At 37.1% G+C, this 22,424-nt stretch overlaps 1 protein-coding gene across 1 annotated transcript in view; it reads right to left on the minus strand.

Moving 5' to 3' along the window:
* FAM184A (family with sequence similarity 184 member A) overlaps window positions 1-22,424 on the minus strand; it is a 100,438-nt gene that overhangs the window by 44,569 nt on the left and 33,445 nt on the right. Inside the window, exons 2-9 of the mRNA XM_036248370.1 lie at window positions 21,253-22,107; window positions 20,625-20,760; window positions 18,616-18,797; window positions 16,310-16,507; window positions 13,577-13,699; window positions 3,704-3,865; window positions 654-775; window positions 30-180 (exon numbers count right to left, since the gene is read on the minus strand). Of these exons, the coding sequence (XP_036104263.1) occupies window positions 30-180; window positions 654-775; window positions 3,704-3,865; window positions 13,577-13,699; window positions 16,310-16,507; window positions 18,616-18,797; window positions 20,625-20,760; window positions 21,253-22,107 (1,929 nt within the window). The remainder of the gene's footprint in view (window positions 1-29; window positions 181-653; window positions 776-3,703; window positions 3,866-13,576; window positions 13,700-16,309; window positions 16,508-18,615; window positions 18,798-20,624; window positions 20,761-21,252; window positions 22,108-22,424) is intronic.

The following is a 22,424-nucleotide window of genomic DNA, read 5'->3' on the forward strand; positions in this document are numbered from 1 at the left end:
AACTTCATAATGTGCAGACTTTTAATTACCTGGTTTAATAGATCCTCTACTTTCTTCTGCCATGAGTCTCTGGCGGCATTTTTCTCTCGCTCTTTTAACTGCAAAAGTTGAGACATTGCTGACTTCTTATCCTCTTCATATTGAAGTCTTAGCTCTTCACGAAGTTTAGAACACTCTTGTCTATAATAAAACAAATGCATTTTCTTTGTAAAGATAATTATTTCTCTCAATAACATGTATAGTTGTTCACATGTTTCCCAAGTATTTAATCAATCCTCCTCAAAAGTCAGCTCAGAAGCAGAGTTGATTATCTATTTTATAGTTAGGGACTATACGGTAAATTGGTAACTTACTCAAGATCATGGATTTATCAGTTTTATCAATGGCAGAATAGGTACCAGAACAAATAAGTCTTCTGACTTCAGGTTAGTACTCTACCTATTTTATAGTCAAGGAAATGAAATCAGAAAAATGACAATCTATATGCAAGAGAAAAAAACAAAGAATTCCAATTTCTCTGTATCAAATCACATGAAAAATTCATCGAAAATGCTGCTATTATGTCTTTAGCAGTGTGACGGTATAAGCGATAGAGAAAAACATTTTCTGCACATCTGTACTGATGAGAATACATTACAGAGTAAAAACTGTACCTAAGATTTTCAGTCCATTTTATTTCTAAGTCATGGGCCATTTTGTCCACTCTGAGCTTCTCCTCGCCTTTCAGGGCAGCGAGTGTTTCTTCATGCTGTTGCCTTTCTCGTGCCAGCTCACTCTGAAGAAGAAAAACTTCGCAGTAAAGACTAGTCTTCAAAAGCAAAGTCACTGCTGGTTATTTCAAATAAGCAGAGTGCGTACATTATAATTTAAATTCTTACAGCAAAATAATTAATAGTGCCGAGGAAATTACTTGAGATTTTCTGACAACAAAATAAATGGTACACATTTTATAATTTAAATGTTCTTGTGTAAACTATCTTTTATTAAGGTCTATAATTTTAAAAATTATTTTAAATAGTTTAAAGTTTCAGCATAATTAATAATCTTAACTAAATCTTCCCTATCACGGGACTATGTATGTGACTACTAGTCAATTATATTTACATGTACACATATTACATATACAGATACGTTATTCAAATGCATTCATATCCATATTCAACAGTATTCTATTTCTTCAAAGCTTAAGGTACCCCACTCATATGATTAAAAAATTATGAGAAATTTAGGCTACTGAGTATTTTTATTATATAACTTCGAACCAGTGGTCCATGCATTTAGTGTTATGGTAATGTGATACGATATATCTGAATCCCTCTAGATTAGCATGAGTCAGTGGCTCTCTGGAGCCTGGGGCTAGAGGTGACCTTTTGGACAACACTGCCAGTCCTTGGTCCCAGCCAGCAGTGTAGCTATTCTTAGGGTACAAGTGGAGAACAGATAATGGTTTGTCCTTCCGTTACCACAATGACGCTTTCTGGATCACCACTTGCTAACTGCAGTTGTTAAGGAATGTGTCCCAGATGAATGGGAAAGAAGCCAGTCAATGTGGAAACTGCCATTCTGCCCTGTGGGCCTGGCTATAAGCAGTAGGTACTGAAAACTGGATGCGCCATCTGAGCCAACTGTCCTTTCCACTCAGTAGTCTACCTCTGGAAACCACTTCTGCACCACAGATAGAAGCATTACATGGAGCAGAATTACTTAAAGTATATTTCTTTTACTGAATACCCAGCACTTTATTAGATATTACAGGGGTGAGGAAAAAAAGGTAAAACAAACAAACAAAAAACTCACTTCCTCTTAAGGAAATTTTCCAAAGTTGTGGTAAACTGTGATGCAGCAGCTATAGTTTTTCAATTAAAACTGTTCAGCAGATCAGAAAATGAACAGAGGATAGAGTTTTGCTTAAAATTTGTATTGTGTCCTACCATCTAACAGAAGAATAACGTAAATACGAGTAAGGACCTTAAAGAACTAAAAGTCTGATCCTCGGTGCCAGGGTGGGTGCAAGGGGAAGGCAACCAGGATCAAATGCCCTGAAGGCAGAAAACGGGTGTGCAGCAAAGCTAGGGACACAGAACCTCCAGGGTACCATATCAACATCATTCATATTCTAGCAACATTTGTTAGAAATAGCCCAACTGTTTATTTTCAAGTATATTTTCACTACCTTGTTTTTTTATTGAAGTATCTTTGACATACAATATTATATTAGTTTCAGGTGTACAGCGTGGTGACTCAACATTTATATACCTGACAGAATGATCACCATGATGTTTGGTAATTATCTGTCACCATATTACTACCTTAAGTTCGTCCTGTTATTTTTGACAATGGAAAAAAACACATCTTAATACAGTTTAGTCAGCTTTATGCCACAGAATGCTAACACTAAGATTAGAGGCAATATGTTTGGCATCACATAAATACATCAGTAGCGTATTGCACTAGCTCTAAATTCCAACCTATTATTCCTTGTTACATATTAATGCTCGTATCACATAGCCACTAGGGACAGGTAAATAGAAGGGAAAAAAAAGACTCAAAGAGAATAGAATAATCTGTTTATTTTGTCACAGAATTTAAAAATAGAATGTAATTAGTATTCAAAGTTTTATAGATAAAATATATATGCACTATACACAAGCTACATCCACTAAAGTTTCTTGCTTATATGCTTTTGAAATCTTAACAAGTCTAAGCTAAAAAATATTTGAAATATTAAATAAAAGGCAACATTTTACTATGTGCTTGCTTTTTTGCTAGGCACTGTGCTGTAAACGTCTTATCTCATTTAATTACTATGAGAGTGGTATGAAGTATATTATTTTCCTCCACCCCTCCAGCATTGATCTGGTGAGAAAACAGAGGCTTAGAATAAGTAACATACTAAGTGGTGGATCCTGAATTCATACCCAACCAATCTGACTTCAGAGCTAATCTGACTTCTTCAACTCTCTGAAAGAAAGAGTAAGAAGAAATCCCTGACTACCATTCCCCTAGTTTCATGTCCTCTTTTCTCTCCTAAGGCAACCTAAATATTCGCTCTGCTCCATGAGAATGGAAGGGAAGGACAGACCTTTCTGAAACGTGCAGTCACAGAGAGTCAGTTAGTTGCTATACATGAGAGTTCCAACTCTTACCAATAAAAGAACTGTGCATACTAATTGTTATGGGTTGAACTGTGTCCCCCAAATATATGTGGAAGTCCTAACCTCCCAGTACCTCAGAACGTGCACTTATTTGGAAATAGGGTCAGGACAGATGTTATTAGTTAAGATGATATCATCCTGAACTAGGGTGAGCCCTTAATTCATTAAGACTGGTGTCCTTATGAGATGTGAGGACACAGGGAGAAGGCCATGTGAAGACAGAGGAAGAGACTGAAGTCATGCTGCCATAATACAAGGAATGCCTTGGGCTACCATGAGCTGGAGAAGCAAGGAAGGATCCTACTGTAGAGACTTAAGAGGGAGAATGGCCCTGGCAACAGCTTGATTTATACTTTCAGCTTCTGAAAGTTGAGAGAACAAATTCCTGTTGTGTTAAGCCACCCAATTTGAGGTACTCTGTTATGGCAGCCCTAGGAAACTAATAGATTAAATCATATGCAATGGAATTTTAATAACCTTTAAGCAAAGTGACTAAATGATATTTTTACCTTGCTGATGTTTAGATTATAGCAGGATTATGAAATTACCTCAACATTTCCTAGAGCATCCTTGGTCTCCTTCAGCCTGTCTCTAGTCAAGTCAAGCTCATTTTGAAGTCTTTCTTGGGAGTCCTGCAGACCAGCAATGAGTCCTTCCGCAGAGCCTAGACCTTGTTCACTTTTCCTTACCAGGTCTTGGAGGCGGCCAATCTGCAAGTAAATAGAGTACTTTTAGTATTCCAATAAAAACTTTAAATTAGCTGAGAAAATACCATGAAGTAAAAATTTTATTTGTATATAAATGCCAAGCTTATCAAAACTATAAAAATGAAAACTGGTCATTTAAAATCACCTGCATATTTTTCATTATAAATATAGACATCACAAATAAAACTATGAACATTTTCCTTCAACCCCCTCTCTGATCCAAGTCCCACCCCCCCACACACACACATGGCCTTCCTGTCCCCTTCCATGCAGATATATGCTAACACTGCATATGTTATGCTGAACAATTCTGCTGATGGCAGCATTTGATCTTGTTAATATTTTTAAATAAGATGGGAAGTTTCCCATTTTCTCTGGGCTTGGAAATATTTTCATGGCAAAGATTTATTCATTTATTCAAAATTTAGTAAAATTCATCCATTCAGCTCCTCTGGGCCTTATCCCTCTCTAGATATATGTTGGACTATTTAATTTCTTTCACGCTTATAACTGGTTTGGCCAGGTTGTTCAACTATTTTGAGTCATTTCAGAAATTAAATTTTCATACAAAGATGTCTTTTTTCCTAATTTTTAAATTAATGGCATATCTGTGCATAGTATTCACGTCACTGACATGTTTTCAACTGCTGTCTGTCACTGTATTTGTATCTCCTTTCTCCATTCTATATCGCTTGCTTGTATCTTTCCTACTTAAAAAAATTTTTTTTTATTGATTTTAGAGAGAGAGAAGTGAGAGAGAGAGAGAAACATCAATGAGCGAGAACATCGAATGGCCGCCTCCTGCATGCCCCCCACTGGGGATCAGGCCCACAACCTGGGCATGTGTCCTGACTGGAAATCAAACCAGTGACCTCTTGGTGCATTCACTGATGCTCAACCACTGAGCCACACCAGCTGGGCACTCTGCTACTTTTTGTGTTGATCTCGCTTGCCATAAACATGTATAGTAGCAGTGAGTGAATAAATCTAAGAAAAATGGCTGTAACTGACTTGAAAGAGTATTGAACTTAGCAGAACATCTAAATTCAAGTTCTGGGTTGGTCAGTATAAAATAGGAGTAATAATACCTACCTCAGAGACTTCTTATAATAATTAAATTCAAAGCTATATTTATATATAAATATTAGGTACCAATAATAAGGAAGGAACAGCCAAATTTATCACCATGGAGAATACTTTTCTTCCAGAAGCCAGAGAACAAGAATTACACATAGAAATGAAATACGTGACAAAACTTATGAAGAACAGTATTATAGTTCTTACATAAATAATTAGATAGAGAGTCTATTTAAAAAACAAAGACTCTGGAGACAGAACAAATGTTTGTTTAAATAGGCAAAAACTTAAAAATTCTGCGCAATTAAATATAATAGGCAAATAATGTGATGAACATAACTGATTAAAGTTTGAATTCTAAAATATAATAAAAATGAGTATGTATGAAACTCATCTGTTGTCTCCCAATACCAAAATCTTTTGTCATCTGGGGAATCCACTCTGCTTCCCCATTGGTCCATGTGGTCTGAGTAGGGCTTCAACTCAAACTCCAGGACTGAAGAACTTAAGCAAAGCATAAACTAAACAAGGTCATCTCATTCTGTTAGCCACAGGGGTTGGTTCTAAGGCAAGCTGATGATTTAAGCTTATCTACTAACAATGATCTCAGGATTTTGAAAGGAGTTCCCTTTAACAAGTTTTTTTTTCCCAGTTGCATATTTACAAGGGAATATATGACTAAAGCATGAAGTCAACGCAAAGAGAGCAAATCCCACTCATCAGAAAAAGAGAAACCGAGTTCCAGCGTCAATAATTTCAGTTCTGAATCTGGGCAAGCTTGATGCTAACATTACCCTTGGACCTTTTAGTCACTTGAGTCAATCAGTTTCCTTAGCAGTCTGAGCTGGGATAGCTGCCATTTTCAACAGAGATCACACGCAGGTTCCCCTCCAGAAAGCGCACACTGAAAGGACGCCGAAGTGGACACCTCCTCCTGGAATCTCTATCCCTGCTGGCTCCTCTCTGATCCGCTCTCCTTGAAACGTGTCATTTTTTAACAAATTACAAATATGGACATGAGGGGAAACCCCACCACCAGGCAAGCACCGCATATTTTACTGAGCATCTTCCAAATGCTTCCCATTTCCCTTAGGATAACCTTCGGAATCTTTCATGGGCATCCAAGGCTCCGATGGCATAGCCCCCACCCCCTACCCCCCCAGCCTAAGCTTGGCAACTCTCCCCTCCCTGGTCTCTACACTCACTGGGCAGAAGAGTGGCGTGTGGGTAGAAACTGAGCTCCGAAATCATACTGCCTGGATTGAAATTCCAGCTTTATTCACTTATTACGTGACTTCGGCAAGACACGTAAATTTTTGGGATTTAGGAAAGACTATATATAACAATGCCTGAGAAGTAGCAATAATTAAATAAAAATTATTATTATAGTTGCCATAACACTCCATCTACACTGGCATCCCTCCAATTCCTAGAAATGTCTCATGCCTCAGGGCCTCTGCATTAGCTCTCCTCAGTTTATCTCTGGCAAACCTGTTCATCACTTATCAACATTTTGCAATATGTGTCAGACTTGTTATTACTTGTTTCCATATCTGTCACTTCATATAGCAGGGACCGTACCAGGCTTGCTCACCTCTGTAACCGCAGTGTATAATACAGTGCTTCGGTACCTAATACCACTCAACATTTATTAAATGAATAAATGAGTCAATAACAAAAAAAGTTCATATATTCTTACTAGCAATTAAGAAGAAAGAAAATCTCTTTTCATCTCAATCTGTACACATTTTACTCCTAAAAGGGCCTTCAATGCCTTCATTTTCTTGATCTTCTATTGTATAAGCAGAAAAAAGTAATCCTCCTCAACTCTGGTCGCAGACCCAGAGCACGAAAGAGAAGCAGAGATGCCCCTGTATGGAGAGGGCAGGAAAAGACTCATTCCTAGAGACAGACTAAGTTCTGGGGACATTTAAGTTGTTTCTAAATTTCTTCTATAAATATTGCTGAAATTTGGTCAGTAACCCTTAATTATTTGCTTTGGTTATATACACAGAAATGAAACTGCTGATCAAAGGACATGACAATTTTTAAAGCTTTTAAACATGCTGCAAAATTTCTTTCCAAGAAAACTGTATGATTTTATATTCTTATTCACAGTTTTTGAGTGCTTATTTCTCTACTCTTATCAACACTGCATGGCCTTACTTAATTTTTAAATCATTGTTAATTTTATGGTAATGAAAATAGCATCTCACTGATTTTACTTCCACTTTTTAAATTGTAGCAATTTTAAAAATTTTATGTTTTTTCAGTCCATTAAAAAATTAGGGTATCTGTATTTTTCCTATTGTTTTATACATTCTCAAGGTATTAAAGACATGAGTTTCTGTTACTCATACAATTTGCCGACCACTTATTCCATCTTTCCCTGTTTTTCCTCTCTTGTAATTTTCCTTTGATGTGTTTTAACATACAGAAATTTTAGCGTTAACTGTAAAATTTTCTATGGTTTTTATTCAAGACTGCCATCATGTTTCAAAAGACCTTCTTTGTTCTAAGGTTTGTTACCAGTATTTTCATGTTTTATTTGCATTCGTATTCATGATTTGGCATTACATTTCAATCCTTTGCTCATCTGGAACTTTTTGGGTATAAGGTTGAAGAAGGAACCTAATGTTACTTTCCTCTTCCATTTACATACAGTCTTAAAAGAACAATGTTGTCCACTATGACTCAGGCTTCTGTCCTACTTTTCTATTGAAACTAGACTGGGCCCCAGGGAAATCTTGACTGCACAACCCTCTCAGGCTTCCTGATCTGACTCCCAAGCACTGTGTGACACCTCCACCCTCTATGAGTAGTATCTGCTGTCCTGGTTTTCTGGTCCCCATCAATCTTCTTCTCATGCTTCTGGTCTCTCCTCAATCTCTTTCCCTGGCTCTATGAAATCAATACCGGTGGTCTTCTTTGTTGTCAAAAATCATCTCTTCAGCTACCCTTGGGTGAGATCTTCTACTTCAGGGGCTGCCTAATCTTGAGCTCCAAGCCCAAACTCTCTACTTACTTCCAGCCTAAATGTCTTTAGCATATCCGACCAACTTAAGGTCTTGCTGTTCCAATGTAGTTTTCCTCCTGTAATTCTTCCCATAGTGACATTATTATCTGTCCAAATACTTGAGCTAGATACTCCAAGTTCTATAAATTTAATTTTTCAACAATCCTCTCTCCTTCCAGTTTTACTTTCCTAGTCAGGATGCTAACCATCTCTTGCCTGGACTAATGTAATAGCATCTTAAGTCATCTATCCAACTCTGATCACCAACCCCCTATCCACACACACAATTCATCTTCCTACTACCACCAGAGTCCTTTCTCCATGATCATCTGATCATCATCTCGCTATCACTTCATTATCAGAATAAATTCCAAACTCTTTGTCATGGCACAAGAGGCCTTCCCAATTTAGCTTCAACTTTCCTTTCTACCGTATCTTTTGACAAGCTGCATCTATATCCTACATTCAGGTGTAGTAGTTCTCGTTTCGTTTTGTTTTGTTTCTTTTCTTTTCTTTTCTTTTTTTGGGGGGTATGTGCCCCTAGCAGGAACTGAATCCAGGACTCTTTGGTCTGCAGGCTGACGCTCCAACGGCTGAGCCAAACCGGCCAGGGCAGGTGTAGTAGTTTTCAATTGGTAGTAGTTCTCAACTGGGGTCAATTCTGCCTCCAAAGACAGTGTCTGGAGACATCTTTAATTTTTCTAACTAGAGGGGAAAGGATGGTCCGTGATGCTGGTACCTGGCATGTGGAGGCCAGAAATACTACTGAACATCCTAAAGAAGTATCTGGCGCGAAACTGTCAATAGTGCTGATGTTGAGGGACCCTGGTGTACTGACGGTGAAGTTTCAATGATTCACTGAGACATTATAACGTGTATATCAAAATGAGTGTACTTATACTATCCCTCAAACCAGTATTGTCTTTTATCATTCCTATAGCTGGTAAATTCACGCCCTCCTTTCAAAGATCAACTCCCATATCTGTTTTAAATTCTTCAATATCACGTTCTCTAGAGCTTTTATGAACCCTTTTAGTCGGAGCTCCTCCTCTGGACTCTAAAAATATATTGTATTTATCACTGAATTATAACAGCCACTTAAAACTATGAATTCCCTGAGACTTTGTCAAAGTATCCCTACCACCTAGAGAATATTATGCAGTCAATAAATGTTTTCTAAATCATAAAAATGTGAGATGTTACTTATGTTACTGAACTCTAGTTCCAATTTTTTGGGAGAAAAATCTAGTAATAAGTAATGAGAGCTACAAAATAATTACTACTCTTTGGTCCAGTAATTTAATTTAGGGCAAGAGCTAGACAAAAAGAAAAAAATATTAAAAGATAAAAGTATTTATAGACCTGATAATTTTTCCATTTAGCAGTAGAAACAAAACCCTGATAATCAGGGTTGAGAGAAAGCTTCTCTAATACCTAGGGTTCCAGGCCCATGGCTAAAATATGCCTTGCTTGGTCACTGACCAGGACAAAGAATTGGCCTTTGGAAAACCCCATCTTGCTAACCTGGCCAGGGCCTTTGCATGATAATCCCTCCTCTTAAATAAGAGGAATAAACTCCTATTTTATCACTATTTATAATTTAAAATTTTTAAACATTAAATGCTCAACAAAGAAAACATTTTAAAAACTATAGTAAATATATATGATGGAACACTATATAAATATTTCAAATGACTAATATGTAAACAAAGTTAATAAATGAAAATATGTGAATAAAGTTTTGTAAATCAAGTATACATATCATTTGTGAATATAGATTATAAATATATTATAGTGCATATATACATAGTAAATGCCATTAGAAAATCTGAAATTTTGGAAACATTCTATATGTTCTGGTTTTTTATTTTTTGTAAAATTGCTTACGTTCATTAAAAGTAATACTCAGAAACATTAGCAACTACCAATCACTGACACTGAATGATATATACCACAGATCCAGAATAGAGTTAAAGACTCCACCATTTTCTAAATCACGGAAATAAATATTTTGTACGTCTCCTTTTAAATGAATGCTGGTGCACCCACTATAGGAGCCAGAGAAATAAATTATTTGATTATTATAGTAGGCAGAATTCTAAGATGACCCCCTCTGACCCTCACTTTCCCTGGAACCTATGAATATGATGGGATATCCTTCCCATGATGGTGTTACATTATACAGCAAAAGGGGTCTTGAGGATGTAACTAAGATCATTAAATAGTGGACTTTAAGGTGATTAAAAGGGAGACTATTCTGGTTGGTGATGGTCTAATCAGATGAGCCCCTAAAGGAAGTGACAAAGATTCAAAACCATAGAGGTTTTCCTGCTAGACTTGAAAAAAGTAAATTTCTATGTTATGAGAGGATGAGGCCACATAGCAAAGGCTAGAGATGGGCTTCTAGGAGTTGAGACCAGTTTTGGGTCAATAGCTAGTAAGAAAATGGGGGCCTCAAGGAAATGTATTCTGACCACAACCAGTAAGCTTGAAAGAAAACTCTGCATCTCACAGTGGAATGCAGTCTTGGCTGTCACCTGGTTTCAGCCTTTTAAGATCCTGTGCAGTGGATCCCTAACCTATACTTGACGTCCTGACCCACCAAATTGTGAGATAATAAACATGTTGTTTTAAGCCACTATGTTTTGTGGTAATTTGTTACACAGCAATAGAAAACTAACATCCTTATTTATAGGAAGTTGATTTAGTTTTCAACGATGACTTTTATTCACTCACCAAATATTTCATTCATAAATATTTACTGATCTCCTACTGTGTGTCAGGCAGAATTTCAACTACAATAAAACATTTTATAATAAACAAGTCCAAGTGATTTTCATTTTAACAAAGTACTGAACTATATATATGCTTAAAACTCATGTCCAGAAGAAAATCTACAACTTAAATGTTATAACAACATTTAAAAAGACTATAATAGGCAGATTTATTGGTCATTCAGTCTAGTATTTTGTCTTCAAAGGTGATTCCAAATAATATTTCATTGGAAAACAGGGTTATCTTCCACCTGAGATTTTAGACTCACTAGCTTGCCTTAATACTCTATTGCGAATCTGCATTCATGAATTCATCATCTAAATCTGCTGTTGACTTATTTATACATTTAAGCTATCTTACCTGTAAGGGTATCAAGATCCATCAATTTATGAAGATAGTACATTCTTTCATTTTTCTAAAAGTCACTTTCAGTCAGTACAAAGTATTCCCTAATTTTCTCCTTCTGTCTTTCTATTAGATATACCTACTTTCCACCCAATAAATGTAAATGGAATAAACTCTCTATTTAAAAGACAAAAACTTCAGAAAAGTTATATGTATATATTTTAAATTTAGCTACATGTAGATGGCAAGAGGCATATATAAACAAGATGCAGAAAAACGGAAAGTCAGTGTATGGAAAAAGATACCAGTCATATCAAACTGAAAGGAGGCTGGTTATACAATAATAAGCAACACAAACTAAGCCAAAAAGGTGATTAAGTAGCTAAAATTATTTTATATGCACATAACAAAGCCTCTATACATAAAAAGCAAAACTGACAGAATGTAAAGAGAAATAAACAAGTCCACCATCATAATATTAGTTCTATTAATCGACCAAGAAGGTAAAAGTAAAAAAGAATACAGAATTTTAAAAAAAATAGCTCAAAATCTTGATTTAATGAATAGAAACACAGACTACAATGTATTAGACAACTGGATGTACCCAGAAGATTAAATTTCTTTCATGTGCTAGGTCACACCACTAATAGCCGTAAGAAGTTTCAAAAATTGTTTTTGTACAACCACAATTTCTAACCACAAATTAATTAAGGTTTAAAAAGCATTTCAATCTCACACAACCCTTCCAGAGAGCAGGAAAGGGAATAAGCCCTATTTCATTTTATGAGGCTAGTAAAAACTTTATTACAAAAACAGAAAAGGATGGTGCACAAAAACAAAAGTACACTCTCACTTCAATGTAGGCTCAAAATCCTAAAATTAATATTAGCAAACTAAATATATTATTATATAAAAGATATATATATATTTCATGAATAATTAGGACTTATTCTAGAAATCCAACACTGATGTAATATTAGAAAATTGATTAATATAAGGTACCACATTAACAAATTGAATAAATATATACAGAAAAATATATACAGAAAAATCAACATCAATTTGTGAGTTTTTTAAGTTAAGAAACTAGAATTACAAGAGAATTCCTAAACCTGACAAAGATAATTTATAAAGCAAAACTTTAGAGAAGCATCATCATGAACTATAGAATGTTGATACCCTTTACTTTAAGAGCAGGAAACAAAACAAGAAAGCTTATTGTCTCTGGAGAGCCTAGTCAGAAAAAAAGGACAAAAAAAAAATGTCCTAGGCTGAAGAGAAGGCAGGTAAGTGCATGTGGAGAAGTGAGAGCCAGGCAGATTCTTGGGGAGCCATGCTGACATGGCACCAAAACACTGTCAAGGGTGCTAAAATATAACTGCAAATGCATTAAGGAAAATCAGTTACATATTTATCAGTACTCTGCTCAGTGAGATTAGAGTGTGTAGGCTTGACGAACACTTCGGCCATTTGGAATTGAGAGCAGACCTCCAGGGGACTGCATGAGAAACAGAGATGGTCACTACCCGCCTTCTAATGAGAGTGGTACACCGTAACTACAAAGACTGTGTTCTGCCAAGAGAGATATGCACATTTGAAGCCAGTGGTGGATTATCTTGGACAACAGAAGAGAGGCTGAGCTAATAATACCAATAACAATCTTAATTCTCTGTTATTCCCAAATGATGTCTTCTTTGGATAAATGTTTAATTGGGTAATGAAAGAACACTGAGTGCAAATTATTAGCCTGCCCATGGGCACCTGCGTATTTTGGTGTGGTTTCTGTGAGCAAAAGCAGAGTGATGAGAAAGCAGGACTTAAAGACCACAGGGAAAGAAGACTAGCGAGGGAGGAACAGCTGACAAGACAAGAAGTGTCAAGACAAGAGCTTGTTGAAGGAAGATCAGTCCACAATCCACAGGAAGGGTGAACTGTAGCAGAAGGAAAGGAGGGCAGTATCGAGGCCGTTTTAGGGCATAATTGAACCAGGGCGAAAGAGAGAAATGAAATATATAGTATTATGATTTAAATTTTTCTTTAAATTTATCTTATTCACAACTTTTTGGTTTATAATATTTTTATTCTATGCTATTCTTAGACTTCTCTAGACTAATCAATATGATTTTTGTATAGAATTTAAAAATTAATTTAGATATCACTATCTGGAACTTGGAAAGACTTTTTACAATGAACTCAGAGTAGAGAATACTAAGTCAACATTTTGCAAAAAGTTAGAGAAACCTCCTTTGTTTTCTTTCCTATACAGCGATATTGTCCTTTGTTTTGCTTTTCCCTCCAAAAGCACATTGGGTCTATCATTTTGGGTATTTAATTTTTACCTGGTGAGATATAACCAATGTACTGTGAATAATTCAGCATCGTTTTTGATTATTTATACTCTAGATGTTACTTTCACTGAAGGTCACTTACTTATACAATGTTACCAAACAAGGTTTTATCATAAAAACGTAACACAAGTGACAGGGCTAAAGAATTCTTGCCTCTTGATTGGCTGTATTCAGCTTGTCTTCCAGTTCTTTCTTCTGGTTTTCTAGCTCTTGTTGAAGCTGACTTTTATCCTCTTCCAGGTTTAGTTTCTCCTTTTTATATTGTTCCTCCAATTCCTTAAGAGAAAGAATGATTAAAAAATTATCAAAAATATTGTACACTTCAAAGACTTCAAAAAAGACTATTCTGTTTATATTTTGATAACTTATTCTCCATATTAGCCTTACCCATAATTAATAATATCAGAACTAATAGTGAATCTAATTAATCCTAGGGGTTTAAACCCTATCACTGAATAACTCATGCTCTGGCGGTTAAATAATTTTTTAAATGGTAAGAATATTTGGTCTAGATCAAGTTGCAATAAAAAAAACAACAGAAGTGTTATAGAAATGATAATTTGATGAGATAAATAAAAAATTGTCTCTTGAATTCAGAATTCTTTTATATTTACATTGTTAAAAATCCAGTAACACTCTGGAACTCAGTGCTAGACTGGAACATAGTAAAAAATGAACACATACGGAACCAAGACATATGAAGGGCAATACCAGCAAAACCGACACTTACCGAAGAACACCTAACATTTGCCAGGTATGTATTTAATACCTGGGATACACATGCAGTAAGACTTGGTACCTGCCCTTAATAAGCTCATTATATCAAGCAATTAAAGAATATGCGATTGGAATTTGATGTATATGGGGAGTACTTGAGTATATAAATGAGGCACTGATAAGTTCTAGCTCAGTGAGGAAACCTTCATAGAGAAAGCAACTTCTAAATACCTCCTGAAGAAGTGCACCAGTAAGACAAGGTGGTGAAGCAAGAGAGAAACATAATATTCTAGGCAGAAGAGAAAGCATGTGCAAAAAACCATAGAGGTACAAAAGAGCACAGTGTGTTACAAGTAGTTTAATACTTTCTAGAAATAAGGTGAGAAGAGTAAAAACTAGGGTTCTGTGTCGGAAGTCCCCAAGACAAACTCCAGGTTCAATTATTTGCTGAAATGATTCACAGGATTCAGAATGTAGTCACACTCACAGCTAAAATATATGAAACACAATCACCAAGGGGAAAAGGCACAGGGGTCAAAGTGCAGGAAATCAGACAGAAATTTCCAAGAGTCCTCACACACAGGACTCTCCAGCAAGTTGTGACAACCTGTGAAATACCATCTACAAGGAAAGCTCACCAGAGACTCGGTGCCCAGGTGTTTGACTGGGGGCTGGTCAAGTAGGCACACCCTGACGGGCATGTACCAAATTTCCAGCCTCTGAGAAGGAAAGCAGATGTTCAGCTTTCCTTCTGCTTAAACCGTATTGTTTGCATAAAACGTCCAGGCACAGCGAGCTATTCTTATCAGAGAATGGTGGGAACCCTCCCAAATTTCAAGTTCCCAGACACCAGCCGGGGGCCAGTCCTTGCACTGTGCCTTCCAAGGATGGCAGTCCGGCCTGCTGCCTTAGCCCTTTCTGCATGGATCCTCTGTTTATTTACTTTAAAAGGGTGGGTAAATTAGAGTTACAAAAGAAAACACCTATAGTTCTCCCTTATCTGCAGTTTTGCTTTCTGCGGTTTGTTACCTGCATTCAACCTCAGTAAAAAAAAATATTAAATAGAAAATTCCAGAACAATTCATGTAAGTTTTAAATTGTGCACTGTTCTGAATAGTGCAATGAAATCTCACACTTTCCCACTGAGTCCTGCTCTCAGCATGAGTCATCCCGTGGTCCAGCGTATTCATGCTGCACACGCTCCCACCCATAAGTCACTTAGTAGCTGTGCTTATAATAAAGTAATAAGGAATAAGGAATAGGAATATATAAGAAAGCTCTTGGTAAGCTGTAAAGTACTATCAGAGAGAGCATATAACAACCATCATTAACCCATGCCCACATGAAGTGGTGATTAAATGCTTCAGGGTTTGATATCTGAGATGTGAGTTCAAGGCCTGACTGATTCTCCCAGTTGCATGAGCTTGAGGAGGTGCTTAATGTCTCTGTGTCCCCATCTCCTCCTCCCTCAAATGGGTATAGCAATGTTATAAGGATTAAATGAAAAAGGAATTAAACGTAAACATTATTTCAGTGTCTGGCACACAGTGAGAAATACTAATACTTAACATTTATTTACCACTATATACTAGTGCGTTCTTTATCTCGGTTAACCCCCAGGAACATTCTAAGATGGGTCTTATCTTTGTCTGTCGGAGGAGGAGCCTGCAGCACAGAGTTTGGGGCCCGAGTTTAGGCAGTGAGGAAGCAGAGAGGCCCAGATCCGTCAGTCACCTCGCTTTCCCTACTATGCAACACTGTGTGTCAGTGCATTCCTGTTAGCAAGCTGAGTACTTAATTGAGAGGAAACAAAACAAAACAAACAATTTTTCTGGGGAAGAAAACTGCCTACGAGAGAGTAAACGCTTCATCTAGCTGAGGCTCCCGGAGGAGCACACCCATGCTGCTGTCTCATGGAGAGAAAGCTCGAGATCAGAGGAGTGTTTCTGTTATGACTACAAAATAGAAATGCCTCATGCCAACTTAATAAACTACATCCCATATCAAGAGCTTTCATATACGTTATTCTCTGAACCAAGATTTACAGTGATTTCAAGACAGCAGCCTTCAACAAAACAAAGCAGCCCATGATTCCCTGACAGAGGTCACACCGGATCACTACAGGACTCCCCCAATTTAGATGCAATCCTAAATTGCATTTTCACTTACCATTTGCAGTTTTTTCTTATCCCTAACTGCATTACTGTGGACAGCCTCAATTGCCACATGGTGCTTCCAAGCCAACTCTTCCAAAGTCTTAGAATGGGCCTCGTTTAATTGAGCCACCTCCCCTTCTAATCTATTTTGCAGGTTTTTTAGCTCCAGCTCATAATAGTCTTGCTGAGTTTTCCTTGCTTCATTTACTTTCTATAATTAAAACAAATAAAGATCAATAATTGGCACCTGATGTTTTCATTACTGCTATTAGTATTTTGAGTACTCAGTAAATACGTAAACTTTAATAAACTAAGTGCCAAGGGCTTCAGAATATGGAACATGAGAATAATACGGCATTGGCACTTTCAGAAAATGACAGGGTGGCACAGGAAAAATAAATAATTTTAAAGCAAGTGATAAAATATACCCATTACTAGGTTAGAATCAAATGTAAATTAGCATATCTGGAAACTTAAGAGAGAAAGGCTTCCTACATGTCAAAGCTGTACATAAAATGGTTTACCAATTTACCCACTCAAATGATATTACTCAATACAATTTTATTGAGTGCCAATTATATGCCTTTTAAGCATTCATAATCTAATGACAAAAAAAGTCAAAGACAGTGGCAATATAATTGTATAAGTTCTATGAAAGAAGTGAGAGCTTAACCTGGATGGTATGGGAAAGTGTGCGTGTGCGTGTGTGTGTGTGTGTGTGTGTGTGTGTGTGTGTGAGAGAGAGAGACACTGAGAGAGCACTGGGAAAAGAAAAAACATTTGAGCTGATGACGATGACATGTTCTCTCATTTAAATTCTTACAAGCCCATCAGGAAACTAGACATAAAAAGATTTCAAACCTAGATCTGGTGTCAAAAGCTTGTATTCATGGCCATATACAGCATTTTGAAAGATGAGAGATAGTTAACCAGGTGGCAAAGTTTAAGTGTGGACAGAACATAAGCAGTCAGGGATGAGGCTGAGAAGTAGACAGGAGTCAAATAATAGGGACTCTTTTCTGCTAAGAACTCTGGATATTATTCTGATAAGAATAAGAATCACTGAAATTTAATTAAATGACATATTTTAAAAACCAGTCATCTTGGCAGTAGGCTAATGAGCTGACCCAAGGCAGGGAGAGCAGTTAGGAGGTTATAACTGTAATCCAGGCAAGAAATGACAGGTGCCTAAATCTAGTATCTGTGAATGTGTATGAAGAGGAGAGGACAATAAAAATACATTAAGGTAGTAGAAGCAATGGGATTAGGTGACAAATAAGAGGGTTAAGGAAACAGTGTTCAAGAATGACTCCCAGGGTTCTGATTTATCAAAGTAAATAGACTGTAGTGCTATTTGTCCTTTTGAGGGGACAAAGTTCTAGGCATGCTGGTTGGATATGTTTGTGAGATATAGTGGTAGTTAGATACACAGGATTCAAGTTCAGGGAAAAGATCTGGCTTAGACCAACCGATTTGGGAGCTATCACTCAACAAATGACAGCTGATGTTACTGAAACCGATGAGCACATGGAGTGAGATGAAAATGCCGGGGAGCAAATGGAGGAGGGATGCTCACAAACAAGCCCATGAGGCCAGGAGACAGGAGGGGCACGTGAGAGAATGCGAAATACCACAAGAGAGGCGACGTAAATCAGAGAGGAGTAAGTACCACAGCAAGACAAGATCCGCCAAGCCCAGCAACCAGGATGTCACTGGAGGCTGCGGCAAACGCAGCTTCTGTGGAGTGGTGGTAAGAGAAACCAGACTGCACCCGGGCAAGGAGTGAATGGGAGGTGAGCAGGGGGCAAGGCGGACAGACATTTTTCAACATGCTCGGTTGTTGAGAGAAGGAGAAAGAGTGTCCAGAGCTCCCACTTGGTTTTGTAGATATCTGAAAAATTGGAATAAATATTCAGAATTACTCTACAAATGGTATGTCCGGTTTAATCTAGAAATTCAATATGTTGGTATATAAATTTTCAGAGCTTGATGTTTATCATCCTTTTCGGCTGATAGAAATTTCCTAGGTATATATGTGAGAATACATTTCATCCATAGAAAACCAAATTCAATTAACCACAAATGTACATTCCATTCAAATAAGAGTTTATTCAGTTTCAAATAGGTTAAAATGCCTTAAGTTTTTACGTTATAAATTGTTACTGATGATATTTTGAACACATATACAAAATGAGATACTCTAGCTTTATACCTGTTTCCTTGAACAAAAGTTACCAGAGTTAAAAAATAGACTGAGAAGAGGAAAACAACTTTTCTTCCTTTCCTTCCTTGCGGAGGCAGTGCCCCCATTCATTTTACCTTCTCCAGTTCCAGAATCTGCAGCTTCTGCTCTTCATCCAGACTCTGAGTTTTACTTTGCAAAAAAGCTCTTTCTTCTTCAAGCTGACATAATCTCTCATTGGCCCTTGATTTCTCTGATTCTAGATCTTTAATTGTAACCTCCTGGGTCACTTGAGTTGCTTGAAGCTTTCCAATATGACCTACTCCCCCAAAAGAAAAACCCCTCCGATTTAAAATCAGTTGCACTGTGGTACAAAGCAGTCTATATTTATTCACACATTTGTACTTAATACCTAAGAGAAATACATGGTCAGCATGTACACAAAGTCCTTTGATTTCTTCACTGCACACAATGGGATTTACCATGGGAATACTTCGTGCCCAAGAAGAATAATTTAAATTAGAAAGAAATGCACTGACTGTGCTCCCTGCATCCAGGACTGGGCCACTAATTTTTTAAAGATTTCAAGCTGTGCAAGTTGAAGTAGAAGCAACTCCTCAGGGGTGGGAATAAAAGCATTAGGAGTAAAACAAATTTAAGGAGGATACACTAAAATTATGATGCTAAAATGAGTAATTTGTTTTTTCTAATCTCTTCTTTTTCCAAATTCTAGCATAAAGTGCAAGAAATCTGTATGCGGAGAGTAAAGACAGCAGACAGTAGTTTCGTTGAAATAGAATTTGTTTTAGATAAGAGACCTGATAAAAAACTAAGGTGGAGTAAAAGATAGACAAGGACAGCAATGTTATAAAAAAAAAACAAAAAATAGGGTGGGGGGGATGAGGAGAGAGATGAAAGTGAGTGTGACAGTTCTGAGCACCATTTGCATGTAGTTTGTTAGAAAATATTGATTAAACAAATGCACTCACAGACACAGAACCGTATGGTAGTTACCAGAGGGGAAGGGGTCTGGAGGGAGAATGAAGAGGGTCAAGGAGGTCAAATATATGGTGATGGAGGCAGACTAGACTTTGGGTTGTGAGCACACATGCAATATACCGAGGATGTATTATAGAACTATACACTTGAAATTTATATAATGTTATTAACCAATATCACCCCAATAAATTTAATAAAATGTTTTTAAAAGTGAGTGAGAGATAAAGGTACAAGAAGGCGTGTGTTAGGGCAGTTCTCACCGCAGCACCTGAGAACTCCAGTTCGAAAAGACGCTCACCCAGGCCTATGACTCAGAGGCTCTGGGGCTAAGGCCCAGCATCTGTGGCTGCACATGCCCTCCTGGTGATTCTCAGACATGCTAGGTTGAAAATCTATTACTTTAGGAAAAGGGTAATCTGGGATTCACTGATGAACCATCAAATCAGGTGACATCCTCAAAGAACTAGTTCAAATGGCTTCACCTGGCATACTAAACACTCAGGCACAATATAACTTCAGAACTGACTTGGGTCACCCACATCCCGTCAGGACTAGGAAATCAGCACGACAGCCACGTCAGAATGGGCAACTCAGCTTCAGTGTATAAAGTGATCCATCAATAAGCCAAATGAAATGAGGATGCTGTAATTTACATATCATTCCACTAATTTACACGCTTCACAATGCATGTTTTTCTTAGAGTGCATTTTCTAAAATATTTGTTTATTGATTTTAGAGAGAGAGGAAGGGAGAGGGAGAGAAAAACATCAATGTGAGAGAGAAATACCTTGCCTCCTGACTGGGAATCGAACCAGTGACCTTTTGGTGCACGGGATGAAGCTCAATCAAATGAGCCACACCAGCCAGGTCTTAGAGTACGTTTCTGATTTTAGTGACTGGCTTACTAAAGCCTTAATAACTGCTAACTCTTAATTTGTCTGTGAAAACACCCATTTCTAAAAATAAATGATTATTTGCTTATTTATGATTAATGAATAAGTAACCAGTCATTTAACATAGAGTCTAAACAATTGTAAAATATTAGAAGAAATAATTGTAAAATGTTAGCAGACTAATTTTGTCTTGAATCAACATTTTAGTGTTGGTTTTCGCTGAGGACTACACCAAGAAGTAGGGTCAGACGTACTGGCTTTGAGGACAAGGTCGGAAGCTTGCTGGTGCAAACGCTCCCTGGCGGCTGCCAGCTCCCTCTCCACCTCCTTGTGCCTGCTCAGTAGGGCCAGCTCTCCCTGCTTGGCGTCATCAAGCTGCTTCTGAAGACCCTAAGAAAGATCAAATAGGCATTACTAATATGCAAGAATGATGCAAAGCTAAACAATTAAATTACAAGCATCAACAACTTCTTAGTCAAAAGTTACACTTAACAGTGCCAAGATTTAAATCTGTTTGGTGGATGGCACTTATAACCATTTCTAATGAAGGGAAAGGAAAACACATGAGTTAACTCAAAGCCCAATATTTTAACACTCCCAAAGCACTTATGGAAAACATTAACATGTTATTTAAATAAAACCCTTTCATAAAAAAACATTCAGCAAGATTTTAAGTTATTGTTTGGGCCTTTAATACCCTTTCAGGCCTATTTGAACCTCAAGTTCTAGTAGGAAATAGTAATAACTACAGAGTAGCAAAAATTACCCCTTCATTGATTTTTCCCAAAGGAGTAGGAAAAAAAAAAAAGTTAAAGTAGTGTCATTGAAAAGAAAAAGAGGAAAAGTGGGGGAAAGAATCCACGTGTTGGACACAATACTCACCTGGACACTGTTCTCCGCTGTAACAAGGGCTAGCTGAAGCTTTTGGCATTTGTCACGGAGACTTCCAGCTTCATCCTGTACCATCTGTAACTCTGTCTTTAATTTCCCTATTGTTTTTCGTAAAACTGCTTCTTGTGCCTGAAATTCTTTTCTAAGATCAGCTTCCTTTTCTTTGCTAGCCTGTAGACTTTCTGCTGTAAAAAGCTGTGATCTTTTCAAAGTATCAAGCTCATGTTCATAAAAGGACTGAGCTTTATTCAACTTGCCTTCATAATCCTCAATTAGCTTTTTCTGTTCCAGTCTGAGCTCTTGGAGGGTTTTGTTTAAGGTCTCCACCTCCAGTCGGTGCAGTTCCCCTCCCTTCTCTTGTCCCTTATTCACCGAGGCACTGTGATCCTGTTGCGACTTCAACAGCTCTTGAATCTCCCTTCGGTGAGCGGTTCGCAAATCTTCCAATGCCAACCTTTTGTCCTTTTCAAACTGTACTTGGAGTTGCCCAAAACTCCGTAATCTTTCTTCAAATTTCCTTCTAATCTCTTCAACCTCCCTAGACATGGTCACTATGCGTTGGACATGCTGGGCTTCTGCACAAAGTTGCATGTCCTCAACTCTGTGTTTATAAGCTTCAAATTCTGTCAAAGCCTGCTGTTTCATTTTGATGTGTTCTTCTAACGATGCTTCTAAAACCTGAATCTTTCTCTTAAGGTCTAACTCCTCTGTTACTTTGCTTTTATATTGTAATATTTTTTCTCTTGTTTCAGCAAGAATTTGTTGGATTTCTTCTTCATGAGCATCTTTGAGGGCTTGAATTGCAGATTCATGCTCATCATTTTTAGTGTTCAAAGCATATATTACCTGTGTTGTTTTGAAGAAGAAAGGAGAAAAATTCAGTGAACTTTTATTTTTTATTTTTTTTGCTTACATTACTTTATTTTTCTGACTTGAAGTTAATTATTTCATTTGGATTGATCTTTTTCTATGCACTTAATATTGACTGATAAATATTCAATACTGAAACACCATGCATTGTTTTTGAACTCATAGATTGATTTACTTGGCAAACTATTACTTTAGAACAATCTTAAAATGTGCATTTAAAGACTTTTTAATTAGAATTTTAAAACATTCAAAATTAAGAATGTTTGCCCTGGCCGGTTTGGCTCAGCGGTTAG

Source organism: Molossus molossus, unplaced genomic scaffold (assembly GCF_014108415.1).
Source record: "Molossus molossus isolate mMolMol1 unplaced genomic scaffold, mMolMol1.p scaffold_m16_p_8, whole genome shotgun sequence".
In the NCBI taxonomy this organism is placed as follows: domain Eukaryota; kingdom Metazoa; phylum Chordata; class Mammalia; order Chiroptera; family Molossidae; genus Molossus; species Molossus molossus.